Source organism: Ambystoma mexicanum, chromosome 1p (genome assembly GCF_040938575.1).
Source record: "Ambystoma mexicanum isolate Mex_15411 chromosome 1p, UKY_AmexF1_1, whole genome shotgun sequence".
Lineage (NCBI taxonomy): Eukaryota > Metazoa > Chordata > Amphibia > Caudata > Ambystomatidae > Ambystoma > Ambystoma mexicanum.
The window spans coordinates 144,354,914-144,378,321 of record NC_090921.1 but is presented as its reverse complement, the minus strand read 5'-3'; the positions used below and the strand labels follow the sequence as shown (position 1 = coordinate 144,378,321).

The 23,408-nt window shown below is 45.7% G+C and overlaps 1 protein-coding gene across 4 annotated transcripts in view; it reads right to left on the bottom strand.

Moving 5' to 3' along the window:
* Positions 1-3,433: 3,433 nt before the first annotated feature.
* Positions 3,434-23,408, bottom strand: part of LOC138567244 (zinc finger and BTB domain-containing protein 4-like) — a 288,787-nt gene continuing 268,812 nt past the window's right edge. For all 4 annotated transcript variants that reach the window (XM_069645261.1, XM_069645252.1, XM_069645270.1 and 1 more), the window contains one exon: positions 3,434-16,495. In XM_069645261.1, the coding sequence (XP_069501362.1) occupies positions 11,713-16,479 (4,767 nt within the window). In that variant the 5' untranslated portion in view covers positions 16,480-16,495 and the 3' untranslated portion in view covers positions 3,434-11,712. The remainder of the gene's footprint in view (positions 16,496-23,408) is intronic.

The window sequence follows — 23,408 nt, the reverse complement described above, 5'->3', positions numbered from 1 at the left end:
GGTTGGAAAGATTAACTGCGCCGACTTCTCTGGAGAACCCTTAAGAGACGTGGCTATTTTACTTCGAGGAGGAAGAAGAGTGCTGGTGAGAGATCTCACTGGGAGAGCACAACCTCCTACAGTGTTTCTTCTTCTCCAGATGCAGAGCCGATTGATCTTCGGAACGACAATCCTCACCATGCAACCTCGACTGAGACCGAGGAACCTTTGCCTTGTGAAGGTTAACAATTTCACTGCCCGCTCCTCAAGAGCCTTTGGGTGCATTGACTGACATGACCTGTAGTCCTGGGTGTCGTGGTCTTCGCCCAGACAGTATACGCAACTACGGTGCAGATCAGCGACAGGCATCTGCCTACCGCAGTCCGCACATGGCTTGGACCCAGAGGCCTTCGACGGAGTCAGCATCTCAAATCACTCAAAAAGTTTGATGTGCACGTTCATGGTTAGCAGAGTCAGCAGAAAAAAGGAACTGAGGTCATGGGGCACGGTGCAGCTACTTATATTGGTCCCGATGTCATTTCCAGAACATGGCGCGTAGAGGTGTCGGACGAACCTGAAACTGAGCCATGCAGCGCCCCCTGGCAGCAGAAAGGTTTGTAGAGAACAGCTGCGCTGGGATATCAGATGAGGATTCAGTGGCAGGAAGGAATCTATTAGAACCCAATTTCAGCATATAGTCCAGATTTGACTCCAGTCAATATCCCAGTAACCTGCAAACCTGCTCATTTTATAATTTCATAACCAATAAGGAAGAGGTAAACTTGAACGAAGTCATCAAAGGCCTACTTATAAAGCACAGTCATGGGTGTCATGTTGTTAGACGTCTTTCCTCATGATTACAAAGAGTGTATAAGTGGTCTAGATTATGCTTTTCTTCACCCCTCAAAGCAACAAGTAGTAAAGGTGGTCTATGTTGTATCTATCGAGCTAAGTAACAGTCTAGTGAATTCAGCTGCGTTAATGAACCCATCAAGGCCAACGAGTATCAGACATGAGTCTGTGATTAAAAATGTTTCCAACTGGTCAACTAGGGAGACTTCGATGCCAGTTTATGCTGTACTCATACCTATTCCCTATGTAGCAATTCACTTGCCTGATTTGTTTCCAACTAAAAACCTGCACAGACTACCAATACTGTTGTGAATTTCATAGTTCTTCCAGAACTACTGTGTTCTACCGTCGAGTACTGCCCCATTGCCAGTTACGCATAAAACACCCGCCTTCAGCAAAGTAGAGTCAGTGAAGGATGCAACAAAATGTCAGAGTTCTGCAGTTGATCACTAAAACCCTCCCGTCAGACATTCGAACTCCTGACTAATCAGTAATTTGGAAACACCAGATTATTAACTGGTCATTGTTCAACAGAGACTGCATGCTGGGACTGATCTGATATGACCTTGTCTATCAAGGATTTAGTCACGCTGGTTATAAAATATGCCAAACTTACTGCTTCTAAAAACCGTCTCCTAGAATCCTTGAACTTTTTTTGGACTTTCTTGTTTGTGGCACTATTACGTGATGAGACCACACTGTGAAGAGATAAGCCTTTGATTCGTTTTGCTTTTTGGTACACCACCATGGGGAATGGTGCGGAACCTAGTGTCACGATTCTGCCATCTGAAGACTAAGAGGAGTCCGCCGTGGTCTAGCTGGGGCTCACAATTTAATATCACAGATCATCTTGAACTATATTCTTGAAACTACATGTCCCATAATGCATCTTTTGGCAGTTCTAGAAACGTGGCTATTCCTATGCAGCAGTTTAAGAACTACAATCCGTGGAAGCCCTATTGATCAGTACTACTTTTATTTTCTTAAGGCCAGAGAGGAAGAAGGCATATTACCTTCAGGTGCGGTGCTAAGGTGTGTTAACAAGCCTGCTTTAGTAGAGAGTGTTAGTATTTAAGCAACTGCTTGCAGATGAGTAAAGTGCTCTTGCATTGAGTGTGGTTCCAGAGCCTCCTCCTTTGAACCACGGTTACCTACTGGGCGCTATTGCTGTGCCTGGTTATCCCAGAACCTGCTCCTTTTCCAGTGCCCGCTAACCTACATCCCTCTGCCTGCATATTCCCCCTTGCTCCACTGTCTGCAGTCTCCCTTCTCCTTTGCCTTCTCACCTTTGCTCTCTGCTCACAGTTCCCTTGTTCCGTCTGCAAGTTTTTGCTCCGTGCAAAGCACTGGATCTTGATTCCAGTCCCGAGTGAGTTTGTAGTTTCCTTGTTTTCCAGTCTATAGACCATTGCCTATTATCTCAGCCAGGAGTTACTATCTAGAGCTTCCTGTTACTAGTCTACAGTTTAGTCCCCAGTTCCTTGATCCCAGTTCATAGCCTCTAGCCTTTTTTGAGTTCTCAGTACTGTTGTGCTTAGTTTACAGCCCTCTTCCTCGTGAACCTACTCCCTGTTCTCTGCCTTCAGCCTTGCTTTCTTTGACTTCTTGTTCTTCCCTGGATATTTCTGTGAAGATTTGCGTTACTGTTCTTCCCTAACTTCTGCTTGTTTCAAATTCCTTTGTCCAGTTTTACTGCTGGGATTTCCAGCAGGCAATCTCCGTCCACTTCCTTTGACGAATCTCAGTATTGTTAATTGTGACATAATTGTTAACAGTGCGCTTGTTCCTGTTTCAGGTGGCTGCCACTGTTTAGTTCGTGCTGGTCCAGTACAGGCTTTGGTCTTGTGAGTACTGTTGGAGAATTCGTGCCTTAGAGTTCAGATACAGAAGTCTACTACTGCTGCTCCTTTTCATTAGATAACAGATAGAGGCACTGTAATAACCTACTCAGAATAGAGATTTGCCCGACACTGAAGGAAACCTCGCCCCATTTTGTGTACACTCCAAGCACGCACCAAGCATGCTCGTCTTGTTTAATTCCATACCATGTTCTGTTCACTGCCTTTGTTGCTTGTGTATAGCTATAGACGTATGCAGAACTTTCATTCCTGTCTCCTGTGTACTATTCCCCTTTCATCTTTGGGGGAATACTGTACCTCCAGCGGCTTAGTCCGTATCCTAGAATTATGTCTAATTTATAAACACTGCGCCTGTTCGAAAATGTATTTGTGTATTATGCAGATCTTCACAGTCCTATTGTCTGCGGCACCCGTTGCTGGCCGGTGAAGAGTCCACTTAACTCCCCTCACCCTGCATATGGTACAGAAGTATCCATTCACTAGCTGGTGGGGTGTATCCCAGTTCATAGACAATGACAAAAATATGTCTGCTGATTTAGGCCATTTAGTCCATAGGCATTGCTAATAATATAATAACAAATGGTTTCTGTGTCACACAAGCTAGTTTATTTATATTTCTACCAAAATGGCTGCTTTTTCAAGGACTGTGTGATCGAAGAATGACACTGGCCAACCCTACCACTTTTGGAAGGGTAGCATGAGGCTTCTCAAACAAGCCAGCTAGGAAAAAAAGACAAGGTTAGTCAGGTGAAACATACTGCGATCTTTATTTTCAAAGTTATAGGTACACACAGATGCAGAAAGATAAATATTCTCTACGCACAGATTTTCCACTGTCACGCTTTAAGAAGAGACTGCGATACAGCTTCTCTAAAGTGCAAATAACTAACAGAAGGTGCCTTTGAAACTAGACAAGGACATTCAGCAGCCAAGGGGGACTCTCGCTGGGTGCCCTGACAAAAGTGCAATGTCAGACAGAAATGAGGGTGTGAACATGTCACCTGCACCCCACTTTCCTGTCTCCAACTACATAGTTTTCCATATGACAACACTCCCTGCTCAACTTCTCCTGAAAACTCGCCAAAGCCTGTTTAAAAACTTAGAATCCTTTTTCTATGTGCTGCTATCCCTTCCTCAATAATCACCGTCCTGTTGCCTTTTATACCTTCAGCATCAGTAGGGAAGGGTAGTTGTGTCCCTCTCTGGGGGGGTTTACTAAATGGAACCTCCCCTGCAAAACAACAGTACACGTTCTCATTGTGTCGTCTCCCCCATCTCCACTGTGCTAAAGGGAGCTACCACAGGGGAAAGGATGACACTGCCACTAGAAATGCCAGGGCACGGATAACAGGGGGAGACAAAAGGAACGGCAATAAAGGGAAATTGGTGGACCTCCACTATACTCAGTCTGTCCAGCAGTATCACATCATCCAAGGAGGGCCCCACACATCTTGCCAACACATGGACACATTGCTAACCTCTACCGCTAACCTCTCCCTATCTACGAGGGATGGCTTTATCAACTGTACCTTATTACAGGAGGTGCCACCTATGCTAATTCACATAAAACACCATTGTTTTTTCTTTCACACCCATCTCTTACTAAAGCAGTTGCAAATCTAAAATGCTCCTATTTCCAAGGCACTTCCTATTACCTGTCCTACAATATATGAGACACCCCCCTTCTTTGTCTTACTTTTGGAGACATAATAATATCTTGCTTTTCTATTGTCACAAGTTCCTATTGCTGCAGCATATCTTGCCTAGTCATATTGTCAAAGCACAGTCTCAAGATTGTAATTTTCTCTCCATTACTAATGGAGCGTCCTGCCCTGTGCTCACCTATTACAAGACACACATTCTATCTACTCATTTGCCACCCATTGCAGGAGAATCCCTTCTCACCTGCCGCCATTTGCAAGGCACATTTTATGTGTCTCATCTGTCCCCATTAAAGGTGAAGCCTTTCTCATTTGCCCCTATTAGCACACCCCAAATTATCTTACCCATTCCCCATTCTAGGTGAAACCCTCCCCCACTTACAAGGCACGTCTTCAATTATCTTACATGATTATCTTAACAATCCAAAAACACAGGTGAAACCGAACTCACCTGCCCCCAATTATAAGGCACATTCTGAATTATCTGACATAATTATACTACCTGGCCCTATTACAAGTGAAACCATTCTCACCTGCACCATTTTACAAGGCACACCTTAATTCTCTCACCTGCTACTCATTAGATGTGGAATCTCTCTCCCCATTTACAAATAATACTTTTCTCACCTTTCCACTACTACACCCATCTGTCCTCATTTAAAAAGCACATCACTCCTGATCAAATGCTCCTCTTTGGTCGTCCCCTGAACAGCTCTCTTCAGATTACCTATATTTCTGTTGTTTTTTCATGGTGATGCACCTGCCCGATATCATACGATGCTTTACATCTTTCCTCATTTCAAGTCAGCCACTCCCAGCAGGTTTCCAGTAAAACAGGACTTGTTTACTACCCTCCCTCTAATTCCACCTAGTGTTTGTCACTTTATTGGCTCCTTATCACACCTAGTGCCTCTCATAGCACTAATTCCTTGGTGTATTTCACAGCAAAAGCTCATCAAAACGGAACGGGAACAGATGTTTTAGCAAACTCTTCTCAAGGCAAAGTATCTGCACCAGAGGGTGAAGCGTGGGCCGCTTGCTCTTGGGGCTACACCTTCCTACCCAGCTCTCCATTGATGAATTCATTAAGCCCTATAGATCGCTTTTCAACAGGTAAAAATACAAACGGAAGCAGAGTAATAGTCAGATGAGGACAGTGTGGCCATGCTCGGCTGAATAGAAGATATTACCTCGAAACAGAAAGTGTGTGATAACCACTTCCTAATTCAAACATGGAAACTGGTGACCAGCAGCTGCTACAGACCCTTGTCCCTTCAGCTCTATGGATCTAGAGCTTTAGGCCCTGAACACCACTCGTGAACCGCTTCACCTCAGCTGCTCTCTATGAATCCAATTAGAGCGGTCATCAACTAGGGCTGGGACCCTCCAAGTGGGCTCACTTCATCAATTGCAAAGCAAATGTGCTCTTTCAAGGCAATCCTTTACTTTAGGTGTTACTCGAAGTGAAAATGATTCATGTTGCTTTCCTTGCAGCCTCCACTCATAGATAGGGTTTCCTGTTCTAAGCAGAATGACCTACCATTGAGACACAGCTCAGAGTTCAGTGTGTCCAATGAGGCAAGACCATGGCTGGAACCTCTTCACTGAAATAGGGAAGTACAATCTGTGAAAATAGATCTTACGCGAGCGCGTATTTAAAGTCAGGATTGACGGTGTGTTTCATGTGAGGCCATTACACACAGATCATGTTTTGTAGAGGCAGACATTCCTTGCAGTCATCACTCTGATAGTGTTCACCAAACGGGAAGTCCTCCATTTGAGCCGAGACAGTGCTGAGTGCGTTGTGTGAGGGAGGTGTTCCATTGCATCAATAACGCTAAGAGAAGTGAGTTTTTTAAGTCACAATCAGCCACTTAGCCATCACTCACACAAGTGTACTTTTAGGGAAGCCCCTGTCTCACTGGTTATCATTGTCCTGTTAAGGATGAGCTTCTAGAGCCGTAGCTCTCACAATGCATGTTCTATCACTGTAAAGGCACAGCCAACTTTTTTTTCTAAAACGTGTTTTATTCATTCAGTCCGCTGTTCATGGAAGGTAATGTTTACTCGGTTTTTAAGAAACAAATATCTTCAAGAGGTCCTAATAAGCCGGGGCACATGAACCAAACTCTGGTAGAGGTTACGACGCTTCCTTACACATTGACAGGAATATCTATAAATAAGTACTAAGTGCGATGGATCTGGCCATGCAGTGGGATGGATCTGAAGTCTCTATTTTTTAACATTTGATAGACTGAATAAAATATTGAAGTATCAGCCCCCTCCAATATCTCCAATCAGACAGTATGAGGCAGAGGATGAAGGTACTGAACAACCCTTTCCTTCAACAAAGCATACTCAGAAATCCAAACATTTTAATTAAGGGCTTTTCAAAAGTGAATATGCATGGCATGACGAAAAAGAGGGCAGTTTTGGGAGTCAAAAGGCAGCATAAAGAAAAGGGATCTAAGTCGAGCTGCTGGCTCAAGATGCTTGGTCATACGAGAGTCTGGTGAATATTCTGTCTAATGTCATTTAGACCATTATCACCAAAAGACACAAAGAGGTTTCTGGGATGATTTCAAATGATCCTGGTAAGCATGTAGTTGATCCTTCTCGAAGGTAGCATCCCGTTCCTCTCAGGGGCACTTTCCTGGGGCCATGGGCAGGTTATTAAGCACTGTGCTAAGAAGCAAACTATAATCTGCATGAAGACTCTCCCAGACCCATTAATGCAGGCAAGATCATTTCAAGTCTGAGTTGGGCCTGCCAATTGCGTTTTTCTTTAAAAAAGGGCTGGGCCCAAACAATGGTATTGAGAAGAAGAGTCTTATCAAGGTAGGCTGTTGTCATACTGGGCCCACTTACTGAAATGTTTGTGTTTAAGGAAGAGTGTTTAATAAAAAGAAATCTTACATCACAAAGAGACCGGATGTATTGGCCTGCTTGGCAATGCTAATACTGCAATCAGTGGAGGGGACGTGAAGCGATCTTAAAGTGTACTTATCCTAAATTGGTCAAAATGGCCCCAATAAGGACCAACCCAAATGTCCAATGACCTTTATTTGTGAAGATGTTAATTATGGATCATGCCTCCAATGTCAACAATCTTACGTCTCTAGAAAGGTCTTTAGAGCATTCTCCTACCAGGGTGCTCAAAACATGTTAGCAGCTGAAGAACAAACCCCTTTCAGTCCTCTATCAGGTAAGAGTCTCTCCTTCAAGAAATCAAAAGATAGGATCGCAAAGATAAGAGCAATTTGAGGCGGTGCAGAGCTCAGAGAGCATTGAACCTTACACAAGTAATAGCCACAACTATGTGGGGCACATTGGGGCAAGGGAGCATCCTGCTCTGCCTTCCAGCAGGTCATGGCACATGAGGTCATTTTCATTCAAGTTGGGTGACCTGTGACCTTCGTCCACAGCAGATTAGACCCTCTCAGACGTTCTCTTTAACAGGCACTAGGTGGTATTTCTCACGGCATCTTAAAACAGGATTAACGCAAGCTTTGATGTTTACATAAAGGTGGCCAGGTGGAAATCTCCCAGAGTTGTTCAAAGTATATAGTAATTTAAAAGGGAAGTGGATGAAGAATCTCTTCCACAGAAATTCAACAGGGCATGCAAACTTAATATTGACAGGAGAGTCCTTCACACATATCTCAGAGTACATGGGAAGTTTCCCCATAGCCGCAAGAGAATTCCTGAATGAACTGCGCAGAGATCTTTCTCAGTCACTCAGATCCTGCTGGTGAGGACCAATAAAAAGGAGGACTCCAAATTCCTTGCAGATGACCTTCATAAGGTTGAAATAATGGGAGCCTGAAGAACTTGCCCACTTCTCAGCACACCCGGGCTCCAAAATTGTAACACTCCGGATTGTAAGATCACAAAAATCGGGTCTCTCGTATATCTTCTACAACTCATTCCTCAGTTCTTATACTTCTGGACCTTTTGGACTGCCAGCTCTTATTCCTAGTCTCACAGCTATCTCATCCCTTGGACCCTTCCCCTTCACCATCACAATCCCAGTCTCTTAGCTCTTGTACTCCCTTGTCCTTCAGCTATCTGCTCTCACACTCATGATCCCTCAGCTACCACAGTTCTGGTCCACAGCCTGGTCCCTCAGCTATGACACCCCTGATTTCTACATTCTAGTCTATTAACCCCGGCCATAAATTGTCATACTCCTTGTCTCATTTGTTGCACCCCTGATACCTAAGCTCCCACACAGCTTGCATAACTATTTGCCATTGGCACTCACACTCAGGATACCTCTGCTCTCACAATTTTTATTCCATAAAGTCACTTTCCTGTTTGGTTCTGCAGCTTTCACATTAATGGTGTACCAACTCTTACTCTTTAATTGTCTGAGCTGTTGCTTTATTTGATAGTCCTAATCTCTCAACTCTCTAACTCCTGATCCTTTGGCTCTCACACTCCTGGTCTTGGGGTCTCACACTCCTGGTTCCTCGAGTCTCACAGTCATGATCTCATTAGCCTTAACATTCCTGGTCCTAAACTTTGATATTTCTTGTCCCTAAGCTTGCCTACTCCAGATTCCTACACTTTTACACTCTTCATCATATCTATCAGCTCGCACCCAACTGTTTTTCCAGATGTCACATTAACAATCAATTGCCTTACTTAAACTGCTTGTATGTCAATATTCATGGTCCCAATTCTTCTGCTTTCTCAAACTATTGATCCCTCAGCTCTCATCCTAAGATAACTTAGTTCCCTTGAACTCCTGATCTTTTATCACTCCTTCTCCTTGTCCCTAGGCACCACTAATTATCTTAGGTCTCTGACACTTCTAGTCTCTAGGTGCTCATACTCCTTGTCCCTCTGCTTTTACACTGCTGGGCCCTCTTCTCTAACATTTCTGGCCTCTAAACATTCCTGCTTCCTCTTTTCTCAGTGCTGGCCCCTCCACTCTCACACTCCTTGTCCTTCAGCTATTACATACATGGTCTCACAACCCACGTGGTGCTGGTCTAACGTATCACACACTCCTGGTCCCTCAGCTCACACACTATTGGTCCTTTAGTTGATACACTTCTTTCTGGTCCCTCAAATCACACATTCCTGGTTCCTTACATTTCACACTGCTGATTCATACACACTCACTAATGGTCTTCTTATCTTCACTTACTCCCCCAAAATAATGATCATTAATAAAGAACTATTTCCCTATGTCTTCTTTCTTGCTACCAGGTCAGGGTGTGCTTGACGAGGACCCATTCAGCCTCCCCTGAGACAATCTGAGATAACTTTGAATGTGTCATGGGGTCGATCAGACACAGACATGGAGCCTCATTATGGGTCTAGCGGTAACCGTGCAGGTGCTACTGGCGGATTGCCGCCAGACCCGTGAATAATTACTGGTGCCTGACTTCCAGGTGCCATCGGGAGATTACAACCCGGGTGGCCCGGAAAGTCAGGCGCCAGTAAAATGTTGTTCCACCTTCCCATAGAGTTCAATAAGACTCTATGGGAATGGGGACACAGAAGCACTGGCTGTTAACGGTGCCGGTGCCTCCATGACGGGTCTGCTTACCATGGCCGATGTCAGGGTCAGACCTGTTGGGCACGGCGGCTTGGGCAGGCAGACCTGTAATATGCCAGTCAGGAAACAACAGTGCAGGTAAGCTTACCGGCACCCTTGTTTTCGGACCGGCAGGGTCAGAATGAGGCCTATGGTCGTTCTAATAGACCCCTAACTCTCCTCTGTGGACACTCGAAAGTGCAGTAAGGTAGGGGAGCAGAAGCAACCAGCTTTGTTTTAGCAGGACCACCTGAATGCTCCCTAGGTCTGGTCCAATATGTGCTGCATGTGGTTGAACTGGCTTCATTGCTGGAAGAGCGAGAAGTGATCTATTGCTGCCATTTTGTGTTAACAAGAAGCTTTGCATGATTTAGCACTATGATGGTTACAGGATGTAGGGAACATAATACCTGATACTGTATTCTATCTTTGTGTGGACGAACTGTCAACTATATATCGGATATACTAGAACACATAAGTTAAATCTGGGAGTATGGGTTTACCAGCACCTTGCTGGCAGATTGTACATCTCCGAGTTAAGCTCTGGCCTTATGATTCTGGAGATTCAGGCTGGAAGAGCGACTGATTAATTCTGACATAACAGAATCTTTGGAACATGAGAGGGAGTATATGTATGATCACTCCGCTTGTGTTTTCTCAAACACTGGAGAATGGGAAAGGTGCACAAGTGCAGGCCTAGTGGAGTCGGACAACTGTGGAACGATTGGTGCTATAAGCGCTTTACTTATGACTTCTGGAATGCTGAAGTGCAGGTGCAACAGTACAGGCCTAGAAAAGCCTTGGATTGTGGAATTTGGGGCATCAAAGGTCAGGTGTACAACAGTCCATCTTGTTATTCCTGGAATGCTGGAGCACAGTAAGGTGCGGGTGCAAGAGCGCAGCCTTAGCAGGCCCTAAGAGTTTATTCTTTTGGGGTACCACGAGACACGCTATAAACATTCCCCTCATGATTACTGGAACAATGTAGTACAACAGGCTATGTGCAAGAGTGCATGTCTGGTAAGGCTGGGCACTGGACAAAAAGAGCACAGAACTTTGGAGTATCACAGATCAGGGTTCTAATAGTCCACACCTGGTGACACATGGGAACCTGGAGTGTTTTCAACATTTCAGAAAGTTGCCAATGAACTCTGGGCTTAAGAGCACATCCTTCATAAACCCTGTATTATCTTTAGAACACAACATGGCTGGGAATGTGAGCAAGGCGGCCGGTGCATTCCAGGACTTAAGAGCACAAGCTTAACCATCCATACCAATCTCCGGGCCCATAGTGCTTTTAAAGATCTGGCGGTTTGATGGTAGTCGGAAAACCTCACTTACACGCCTAAACTGCTACGCTCCACCCTTGCAGAATGTTTACTGTACCAGCTAGCAAAGGTGGAGTGTGCAGAAAAGTGGCCTTCCTTCTTAAAGTAAACTATTCAGGACCTTTGTGGCAAACATGAAAAGATTTGTTCTTTAATTATCTTCCAAATGTCTGAGGAAGTTGTCTTCATGGGGCCCGGCACAAAAAGCAGGAAAGTGGCTGTTAGTGCCCAAGTGACACTTCCATTTGGAAGCCATTTGTGGGGCCATTGAGCAATCCTGACAGACTTAGCCCCTTTCTGCAGATGCCACATTCTGGCAGTTTCAGACACTGGCTATGTGGCAAAATGGCACAATTCATGGCAGAAGGGGAGGAGTCTAGTTTAAAAGCATTACTCTAACGTGACAAGAGACTTGTACTTCTCATGTTTCTTTCCTAGTTATTATTTATAATGGAGGTTCCTGGGATGGGGTGGTGTTCACGTCTTCAAATGATGCGCCCTCTTTTTGGCCTCTCGTGACTGGATGCGGAGCCTCTTCCATGAGTTGGGCCGCTATTCATCAACACAGGTGCCTCTTGTACTTCACTGCGACAGGGGTTGACCGAGTAACCAAACATGCTCGGAAGGAAAGGCAAGGGCTGGCCCTTGTCATCTGGTATCACCATGTTTAAGGCGACGGGGAGGGCAGCGAGATTGGTGAAACTGTACGGGTAGGCTAGGAGCTGATGCCCATACATCAATGGGTAGGGGTCAGGGAAAAAGGTCATCTTGCTTGCGGCCTCACCAGCCACTTTGCTCATGGCATTGAATGGTAGTGGTGATCCGTATGATAATAAGGTATTCTCCTCCATCTCCTTCCTTGCCCGCCAGCCCCCTGGCGTCAACAAAGGCAATGGGTACTCTTGGACAGGAAATCTGGGCTCCAGGCAGATGTTATGACGTAAGGACTCCTGGAATTCTCCTGCTATTTTAGACGGCAAGTGCTGCTGTACAAGACTCAGACCTCTCCTCACATCGGTATGGGCAATTAGGGGGTCTTGTAGGGAGATGTCCTGAGAAGATTGAAGGTATTCTTTGTGGGAGGTTATGCTCAGGGAAGCCTCTGGCGTTCTTTTGTGGGATGGCATGCCATGTGTATGAGGAAATGCTTTCTTCTCCTGCAAGTAAGCATCATCTGCACAGGGATGGGTTAGATCATGCTGTGGGGAGATTACCCTAGCTCCATCCACAAGAGGGAGCTGTATTTCGTCCTCATGGAGTAACTCCATCGCCCTTCCCTGGGTTATTCCACCCTGAGGCCTCACTTTCTCCTGTTGGTAGCTGGGTGATGGAAGTTGCTGGTCTCTCACTGTTAGCACATCGGCGTGCAAGCAAGTCAGCAGCTGGTCCTTACAGAAGCCCCCATTTGGAATGTCAGTGCTGCAGCAGACTTCCATTGCTTTTTGTGTGTCCCTGTTTGTACCCCTCTCTTTGCCGCTGCTAAGGATTCCATTCAGAGGCATTGATGGGGAAGCACTGGGGTCTTCCAGGGCAAATGGTGTTAGTCTATGTGGCACTGGGTCATTTGGACTGTTGACTGAATGTACAGAGCCAACAACTGGAGAAAGGTATGGGGGACTAAGTTCAGCTTCCCTAGTCATAGTAGCCTCTCCACTTGAAGAAGACACATGCATTTCCTGGGGATCTTCTTCTTTGATAGTTTGGAGTGTTGGGCTGTTTAGCACATCTTCAAGGTTTTTAGCAGTGGGCTCCTCCCCAGTGGCTTCTTGTAGTTTGGGGCTGTTGCTCCCCTGGTCATTAGACTTGGAAAATGCTATGACACTGGCTGGTGAAGGTGGCTCAAGGCTGTCACCCTGGACCTCCTCACGTTCCTGGCTCGCCTCTTCGCCATCAGCATCCAATATCCTAGGTCTCTCAACCTCGTGGCGTTTTATGTGCCGGCTGAGGGCCGCTGCTGTTTTGCAGACCTTTGTGCAATGCAAGCAGTTGTGCTTCACTAAGGGTTTCCTGCCCACCCGGGTAGATGAGAGTTTGAATGAAGAAACTTGCTCAGAGCAGCTGGTGAGGTCCTGCTTTGGCGACAAGGTGTGTTCTTCAAACTCAGAGCTGTGTGTTTCCTGATGCTCTACAGCCAGCTGATGTGTGGGAAATTCTTGCATGCACAGGCCACAAGGATACACAGCTGTATCCCTGTGCGTCTTTTCATGCTTTCCAAACTTCTTCAGTGCTGAAAATCTCTTTCCACAAGTGGTACATTCATACTTCCATTCTGATGCCCTGCTACTCCTATGGTGTTTCAGATCATTGGGCTTGGACGAGGGTACTGGCTCTGTGCTCTCGTGTCCTGGTGTTTCGTTTTCTGACTCTGCTAAGTTAGAAGAATCTTCCACGTTGCATGGAACATTGGCCTCCCTTTCGGCCCTCTTCCTCCACTTTAGGGACCGCTTGTATCTGAGCTTTTTCCGCCAGCGAGATTTCTTCACTTTCTGCACATTGCAAGACTTTCTCTTCGGTTTGTACGAGTAGTAGGGCCGCCAGAGCTGGTCCTCTCCATCACGGTCACTGTCATCATCATCACATGTTTCCCTGCCCCATGAGGAACTAGTTTTCCTTTCTCCATCCCGGGCAGGCTTCTCCCCTCGGGCATGTATGCTATTTAACCTCTTCTTTTTTTTAGTTGGGCTTTTGTCCCTCATCAGATCTGTCTCTGAGATTCTCCGTTTCACAATCGCCTCCTCCCCAATGCGGACAGTTATTTGACACAAAGGAGCGTTTCTACTTTCTGAGGTATTACCCACATAGGCTGGTTTGGCTGTGTAGGTCATCGTCTTGCCTTTACTGTGGATAGGGCTGTGATCACTATCTGTCTCTTCCTCTCCACTCTCTGTGTCTTCTGAGCTTTGGTCGGTGGATACTAAGGGCAACTTGGCCGGTTTGGCCTCTTTGAGGAATCTTTTCTTTACTTGCCGCACTGCAGCTGGCAGCACTGCCATTGGCAAATGGGCTGGACCCTTGGAAGAGGACTTGCTGCTGTATGTGATGACAGATGGCCCTTGTGTGCTAGCTGCCACAGGCGAAGGCACGGAAGCGCTGCATACAATGACCGATGGGGTAGGGTGCCCATAGGCAATGACACTGGGAATGGTCCCATTACTGCAGCCTTCTTTGGAGGCCAATTTGGGAGCTGTGCCTTGCACTTCAAGAGGCATCTCAAGAGCGCTCAGCAAAGACTTTTCAGTTTGTAACTCACCCATGGAACATCCAGTTACCATAGATTCTTGGGATCCCTTTGACCCCTGCTGCCCGTCCTGCAAAGGAGGAGGAAAATCGGATTGCAATAAATGGGCTTCAGTCTCTGGCATGCCCAATGCAGGTGTTAAACCCACAGCCGAAGACACATTGCTATCAGTGCTTCCTACCACCTTGGCTATGCTACTGTCCAAGGAATCACTTTTTCCTGAAGCCATTGGAAGTGATTGCGAGGGCATCAACAGGCTACCAGAAAAAGACTGGCTGTATGTCTTATAAGGTCGTTTTTCTGACCTCATTGGCAAGAGTCTGTACAGTTTAAGGGCGTTCACTTTGGGTTTATAGCCCCCATTGGGGGTCTTCTCACTGGCAATTAGGCCAGGGTTGATCCCATGGAAAGCCTTTTGATGCGTTTTTAGATTGTAGTATGTCACAAACGTCTCCCAGCAGAAGATACACTGGTAGCGCCGTTCACCGGTGTGCCACACCTCGTGCTTGGTACGGTACTCGGCAAGTGCAAATACCTTCTCGCAGTAGTGGCAGGGGTACCTTCTACGCCAGGAGTGCACATTGGAGTGACGCTTCAGGCTGGACAGTGTCATGTAGGACCGCTCACAGATGCTACAAAAGTAGATAATGTGGCCATCCACCACCTTCATGAAGTGGTCCTGCTCTGTCCCAAGCTCAATCCTCTGGAAGCTCCGGTGTCGAAAGAGAAGACCTGCATGTCCCTTCTTAGCAGGAAGGTGATTGGCCGACTGATGGCCTGAGAGATCTGAGGATTGGGGCACCTCTGTGCTGTCAGTCCCCTCCATGTCTGCTGCACCCACATCCTCTGATGGAAGGCTGTTTGTCTGCTTGCACTGTACTTCATGAGCCTGCAGGCGCTTGATGTGGATGAAGCTCTTGTTGCAGTAGCTGCAGGAGAAGGTCTTTCTCGACCTGTGCAACTTGACATGGAGGCTCAGAGCAGTAGAGGAGCTGAAAGGTCTTCTACAGATGGCACACCGGAATAATGTCTGGGGGAAAGTGTCTAGAGAAACGTCTGGTCCTGTGGCCTCCTCTGTCTCCCAACTGGAGTTATCCTTTAGCAATTGGTCTTGCTCTGTGTCGCTAGTGCTGCCAGACCTAGCTCGGACAGTACTTAATGTATATAATATTCTAGCTGTCTCTGTTGTTTCCACTTCTGGGTCTACAGCAGATCCATGTGTGCCATTGTCTGTGGTTTGGGTGGCCGGAAAGGGTAGGATTTCCACTTGATTTCCCACTGAAAGGGTCCCTTGTCCCTGCACTGGCAGGCTGATGGGGGACAATGTCAGTGAACAGTTCTGTGTAGGGACTTGCTGGAGGGAAGTACTCTGGAGGAACAAGGGGCTTGCAGTTTTGTCCAGCTCAGTTTGTCTCCCGATGGACTCTGGCATGTGATTCAATGCAGGATTTGAAACCAAAGACAACAGGGGAACTGACAAGGTTTTTGTGTTAGAGGCAGCCCCCTGGGCCAGGGACTCTTCCTGGTTTTCAATGACAGGAACACACTGGCTGCCTTCTTTGGTCCCTCTGGCATTTGAGGCAACTCCAGTAACATGAGCTTTGGAAGATTCTTTATGGGAAGACGTTTGAGCCCTTTGTGCTAGTCTTACATCTCCATAATTTTCCAAACAACATATTCCAAGTTGCTTTCCTACAGCAGCCACCTCCTTGGCCAGATCTGAGCCCAGCACAGTCACTCTGGAGTTGTAGATGAAGTTGACAATATTGGCAAACACTTCGGCCGGCACGTCAGGGAGTTCTAGGATTGGGTCAGGAAAGGTTGAATCCCTTCTGGAGAGGGCAGTCTTGAAGTAAGTGCTGGAAGCAGCCAGGACATTCTTGTGGGCTTTGAACTTGGTGTCCTCCACCACAACTGTGACGTCACAAAACAGGCCCTGGAGCCTCTGCTCGTTCAGCTTCTCAAGCACAGAACCGGGATGGCTGGCATCTTGTATTTCCATGATTGAAGACATTGCAGTTTCGAAGATCCTGCAGCAAGAAAAAAAGAACGTCACCATGAAGCAACAGATCTGTTTTACAACAATACTATTACAGTGAATGCAGCCTTCCTCTTCCCAAATCCACTCCAGCCCATCCCTACAGCTACATGTGCACCACCTAAACAGCTTTAGACCAGCCCAATCCTCAGCTACCCACACAAGCAAAGACCCTTTTTGAGAGAATAGGCTGACCTGAAACGTGGTTGGCCTGATGTATCTGCTTTTCTGATCTTCTTTTAGCCCTTTGCACTTACACAGGAGCCTACATTTTGGTCAATCCTTTAATGCACATGAGGTTAGCTGAAGATTAGTCTTTCCCAAGGATGTTTGTATTATGCTTGCATAAATAACGTTTTTTATACTTTTTCCAAGTTCAAAATTCTTTCACCCATTCATATTAAGATCATACAATAATGTACCCTTGCAGTGTAACACCCAAATAGTCTTTTACAGCTGTGATCATTATCTAGTCCATTTTTCTGCCGTCCTCTCAACCTCTCACAACAAAGAAGGGGACATGCCTTATAAAAAAAAAAGTCAAAGTTATATGTCAAAACCTTTAGCACAGACATTGCATTGCTACTTTGTCGTTTTGAGCGGGAGTATTGAGGAGATGAGTAGGCCCAGTATGGGTGTATGGAGAGAGTATTGTGATCCTCTTCCTTCCTAACCTTCACTCTGTGCACCAGAAAAAGGCACTCAGGCAGAAAGAGAAAGATCTACATTCACAAGCTCCTTCCTACTTTGAGACTTCCAACTGTGTTTGAGCTGGGAACAGATCAACTTGGACATATCTTAGCTATCACTGGGTATGTGAGGGTGTACTTTGGCATATAATTGCTGTCTCTGTACATGTGAGGCTTCACCTACCTTCTGATGGCATTTGTCTACAACAGCTGGGCACATGAGGCTACAGCTATTGTATAGTGGCCATACTTGGCCATTTGAGACATCTGCCAAAAACCTTGCATTTGTCACAGTGTATATCTGTTATAAAGGACGCTCCTTGAGACATCACGTGAGTTGTTCGTAAGTTTAGGTTACATAAAGTAGTTACATAGAAACAAGACAAGAGCTTGTTGGCCTACAGAGACACACAAAGGGACTGGGATGGACATGTCATGACAGTGTTGGGTGGAGTAGAAACCGGAAACAAATGGGGTGACTTAAAATAATAACCTGGAATGTGCGGGGGCTGAACAGCTATATCAAAAGGAACCGAGCTATGACATATTTGCGTAGGCAGAAAATCGATATAGCACTTTTGCAAGAAATCCGCTTGACTAAGGGGGAACAAGACATGATAGCTAGGAAATGGAGCGGAGTGACACTGGACTCAACATACTCAGCCTATGCTAGAGGGGGTCCTAATTTGGGTAGCACCAACGGTCCCATTCCGGATCCTTCAGACCCACCGAGATACAGATGGTAGGATGATAATAATGAGGGGGCTGGTCAAAAGCAAGGAAATATGCATCAATGTGTATGCCCCGAATCAGGACACTACCTGCGTACTTCAGAACTCTATATTCTAAAAAGTTAGCCCGTACAGAGATGGGGCAGTAATATGGGGAGGGGATTTTAATTGCACTCTGGATCCAACGTTGGATAGATATAACAAATCTGTGCAGCCCGATACCCCCCCTCCATCCCCCCGCCCCTGGAAAAAGCCTTGCACACGCTGATACCTACATTTAAGCTAGTTGATATCTGGAGATTCATGCACCCACAAGACCGTGTGTATTTGCACTATGCCGCTCTGCAGAATTTATATATGCAGTTAGATTATGTGCTAGTGGGAGAGGAGATAGAGGGTGAGTTTACACAAGCGGAATACACAGCTGGAACCCTATCAGATCATGCCCCACTGATGGCCACGTGGCAGGTGCTCCCCCCTCATGCCAAAATACCGACAAGGAGACAGAGTAGAGGCACTAAAAGATATAGGATTTCGTGGACACCTCAGAACCAAGGTGAAGGAATAATTTGAGAACAATGAGGGCAGTGTTGACTCGGCTGGTACTCTGTGGGAAGCCTTTAAGGTAGTGATTAGGGGGGCAGCCAGGGCCAAATCTAAGGGTTTGCAGGATGTTATAACGCAGGAAATACAGAATACGGAGGAGAAATTGGAAACCATAATGAGGGGAGGAAATAGATTCCTAGAGGAAGCTGAGAGGATAGCAAGCTTACAGCAGGAGTGTAGCGAACACTGGGATAGGTTAGGTAAACTATGCTAAAAGAATACATTGACAACAGGCCGAAGTGGACAAACCGGGTAGATTGCTAGCATGGTTGTACAAAAGTGAGACCACACGGCAGACAATCAGAACAGTGAAAGGCATAGACGGGGAATTACGAGAGACTCAGGAAGGGGTAAATAAATGTTTTTACAACTATTACAGACACCTTTTTAGTGAACCTGCAAGAAATGAGGAGGTGAATATACAAGCACTGACAGAGATCAACCTTCCCAGATTGAGTAGAGAAGAGAGCGATAGCCTGGAAATACTGATCACATTAGAGGAACTAGAAAGTGTGATAAACGATCTACCAACTGGCAAAGTCCCAGGGGCGGATGGGCTCCCAGGCGAATTCTACAGAGAATACAAAGCCGATATACTCCCACCATTATTAGCAATGTTGAACAAAGCACTAGAAACAGGTAAACTGACAGGATCCTTGCAGGAGTCAATAATAGTCCCTCTTCTCAAACCAAATAAACCAGACACAGAGTGCAGCTCATACAGGCCCCTATATTTATTGAACCAGGATGGGAAGATTCTCACTGCAGTCATGGCCAGAAGACTCAGAGTGGTCATAAGTCAGCTTATACATCCAGATCAAACAGGTTATGTCCTAAATAGAAATATCACTAATAACTTACAGGGATTACATCATGTAATAGATTGCACCCGGAGGGTTGTTAGGCAAGGTTTGTATGCAGTACCCTTATGGTGCACTACAACAACTCTGACTACAGGTAATAGGAAACCCAACATTTGGTATAAGCTTGTAATACACAATTTGGAAGTGTGTTGAGCAGCAAGGCATATCTCAAGAGGGGTCAATGTGAGCTGTAGGGGAGTTGCACAGAGACTCACAGTGACACGTATTCAAATAAACACTTACACACAAGGTTTTGTGAATAAATAATTATTAATTTATTTATCAGTCAGAGTAAGCTTTCTTCAGAAGGGAGCAATATAAAAGTAACACTCAAATACACTTCAAAACACACTCTTAATATTCTAAAACCAGTGAAGACCCTATTGAAATGGCCCACAGACACAACCTACATCCTTAGGTGACTTCTATAGCTAGGGTGCTGGGGACATTAATATCTTACTGTTTGCATTTAGAATAATGTTAGAAGTTGGTAAAAGGAAAAGGTTATTAGAACAAACAAGAGACCACTAATATTCTTAATCAGGCAAATACTTTTGGATCCCAACAGCAGAGTCATTCAGTATAACAGGCTAGGTCCAAATCAATGGGCAAAAGTCTTATATAGGATGAAGCACCTCTGGTAGGTAAGTAGAAAAGTCTTTGCACAATGTTTTAGAAGTCCTTGAAGAAAAGAAGAATCAAATGTAGGGCCACAAGCTGATTAGACTTGTGAGTAGTAGAAGATGCAAGCTACTCTACAATCAGAGGTAAGTTCTCTCAGACTTTACAGTACCTTTGTATTGAAGAAAAAGTGCAGCAGATGACTTCTGTTCCTGTGCAGCTCGGCAGATCTCTCTGTTCCTGGGCCTCAGTCGTGGGGACAAGAGGGAGGACTTCTGGGGCATTGCAATTGGACAGTCACCGCTCGCAACCGGCAATCTTTCCAACAAGTGCCACTGTGGTGTTTCAGCTCCTCGTGACTACCCCAAATAGCAACACTGCGGTTTCTGGCTGTCAAGATGGACTTTCCTTGCTTCTGGGGTCCCGCACTCTGTTGAGGGGTCTCAGGCTCGATCAGTCCTGCTTCCTGGGAGTCCGGAGGATCTTCCTGGAGCTCTTGGCCAACTTAAAAGCAACGTACACAATCTGGTGTTCCTCTCTCTGGTTATTCGGTTTCCAGCAGCAACTCTGTGGTAAATCAACCAGCTCCGAGAGAATGTCCAGGTGCCTTACTTTGGAGTTGATTGGTCACACCACTTCAGGGCAGAAGTCATCCTTGCAGGGGCTTCTCTGTCAATACGAATGTTGAGTTTCAGCACAGCAGCAGGGCTTCACCTTGCAAACCAACGGTCCAGGAGTTGCAGCAGGCGTACTCTTCAAGTTCTTCTTTGGTTCCTTCATCCAGTGGTCGACTCTGTCGTCCAAGCCAAAAGCCTTGCCTTTTATTCAGTTCTCTCCCATTCATTCCAGCCTAGCTGTCAGTCACCCAGCAGGGTGGCTGTCCTTGCCGGACAGTCAGCCGGCCAATCACTACAGAGTGCTCCTAGGGGACTAAGCACAGGGAGTATTGGGTCAGGACACCTCCCTCACTTCCTGCCCACCCCAGACACCCTGGAGCCAAAGGCAGGCTTCACTCGTGAATCCTGCCAAAGGCAAAGCGAACAATGGGACCAAACCTGGTTTGGCGCGCAGAGTAAATCTCAAGAAGGACCTTTCCACAAAAATTGCACCCTTGAGTGCTTTACTGCAGCTGCGAACGCAGCCCGTGGTAAATGCACACCCTGGTAGTTAAAATGAAACCACTGCCACCAGCCATTCAGTGAAAAAAGGGTAACATAAACAATGTTACATGAGAAGCTAGAGAATGGGGATACTAGGTAACCCCTCCAGCACCCTATTGTAAGATAGTGTGTGCTGGGTTTTGAAAGTGACAAATGTAAGTAAAGTCAATTTCACTTTACTGCTGTGGGAAACAGTAGTTTATCCCAGAGAAGGTATTTAAACCTTTGGGAAATCTGAAAGACTTTCCTGTGCCACTGCACTGAAGGTGCTGTGTAACACAATGTAAAAGATGATGCCTATGGAGTTTGTCAGGCTACATAACCAAAAGAAACACAAGGTTCAGAAATCATATGAAAATACATGAGAGAGTGGGAAAAAAGGGCCTCACTCTCTCCAGGTTAAAAAAATCAAGTCCTCAAAATCCAGCAAAGTTGCTGGGGGTTTCTAAGGTGGAGGGAATTAGCACATTTCTGAGAATTCTCCCTAACAAGGGATGCACAGGAAGCTGTTGTGACGTCACTAGATGCAGTGAAACCATTTGACTTGGTCAGATGGCCGTGGCTGCTGGAGGTCCTAGAGGAATTTGGTATTGGGCCGATATACATTAAATGGGAGAAGCTACTATACAACGAGACAATAGCAAGGGTCAAAACGGAATCTATAATATGTGAACAATGACAGTTAAGTAAGGGCAAGAGACAAGGCTGACCATGGTCGCCGATGCTCTTCATGTTGGCACTGGAACCATTGGCGGTTTATTTACGACAGGAATATGGAGAAGTAGGGATAAACACGACAGGGGGGAGACACTTGATATCACTATATGCGGATGACATGCTCTTATACTTACATTACCCAGAAGAGAATTTACAGTATGTCCTGGACGTAATGGAACGATATGCGGCACTGTCGGGCATAACCATAAACCCCCAGAAGTCGAGTCTGTTCCTCCTAGGAGAGTATGTGGGAAAGTCTGTACACAGGCTGCCGGTGTTATGATATGATATGGCATTTATAACGCGCCGAGGCAAGGGAGGGGGAACAGAGGGAAAACAGACAACAATCCTAGTAGGCCAGGTGTCATTCAGATCACACAAGTGCATGGGAAGGGGGAAAGTGCGGGGGTAAGGGCTTTAGTAATCGAGACTTTGAATACTTTTAAATAACTTAATTTGTACAAACAACATTACAAACTGTTCTTCTGTTGTTCTATTGTGTTTTGCTACTTAAACATGCAATATTTCTGCGTAAACAGGTTGTTTTAACAAAACCTTTTTCTTAAACAAGAATAATCTCTTGTGGATCTTATTGCCCATATCAGTTTTGCTTCTTTTCATTAGCAACCTACTGTTTTCAAATTACTTGTACTATATTTTTCAACAACAGTCCTTTTTTACACTTTTTGTTAAATCACTTGTATTATATTTTTGTAAAAAAGTCTTTTCTACACTTTTTGTCAGCATAAAATAAACAAAATGCTAAGATTTTCTCTTTTTCCTCTCTTCCATTGCGGCTGATTGCTTACTTTAACTTCAAAGGTATCAAAACAATTGCGATATCTAAAGATACTCAACACAAAAACGAATTGAATTTATTTCATCATTTGGGCAAAATAACAATTTCGCTAGCGGTCTTTTGAAAACCCAATGTATGTATGGGGTAAGAGGGAGAGGACAGTGCAGTACATGGGATGTCAAGTGCTGGTAGTGGGACTGTAGGGATACAGAAAACAATCCCCAAGTGCAGGGGTTGCCAGGAAGGAAGTGCAGGTGTGCGACTGGCGGGGCAGGGGACCTGGGCCTGAGATCAGAGGGTGGCCAGGTAACCAGTGCAGTTTCAGCCAGGAAGTCAGCAGGGGAGAGGAGGAGAAAAACAGAAGCAAAGAGAAAGGTTTTGAAGTGCTTCCGTAACCAGATATGATTCTCTTCAAGTTTGAGAGGGGCAGGGAGGCTGTTCCAGAGGGAGGCCCTAGCTGAAGAAAGAGATCTCCCACCAACTCATTGCTTGGAGCAGCGACTGACCCTGAGTTTGTTGGAGGTGGATGAGCGATGAGCTTGAGAAGGAAGATATTTAGGAAGAGAGAGCTGACTGGCGAGGGAGTGGAACTTAACAATTAAATGGGAAATAACGACGTTCCGTTACCTGTGGGTAGATATATACCATGACCCGAAGCTGGACCATGTACATAACACAGTGAGGGTGGTGAATAAGATAGAGAAATGTATGACATTTTG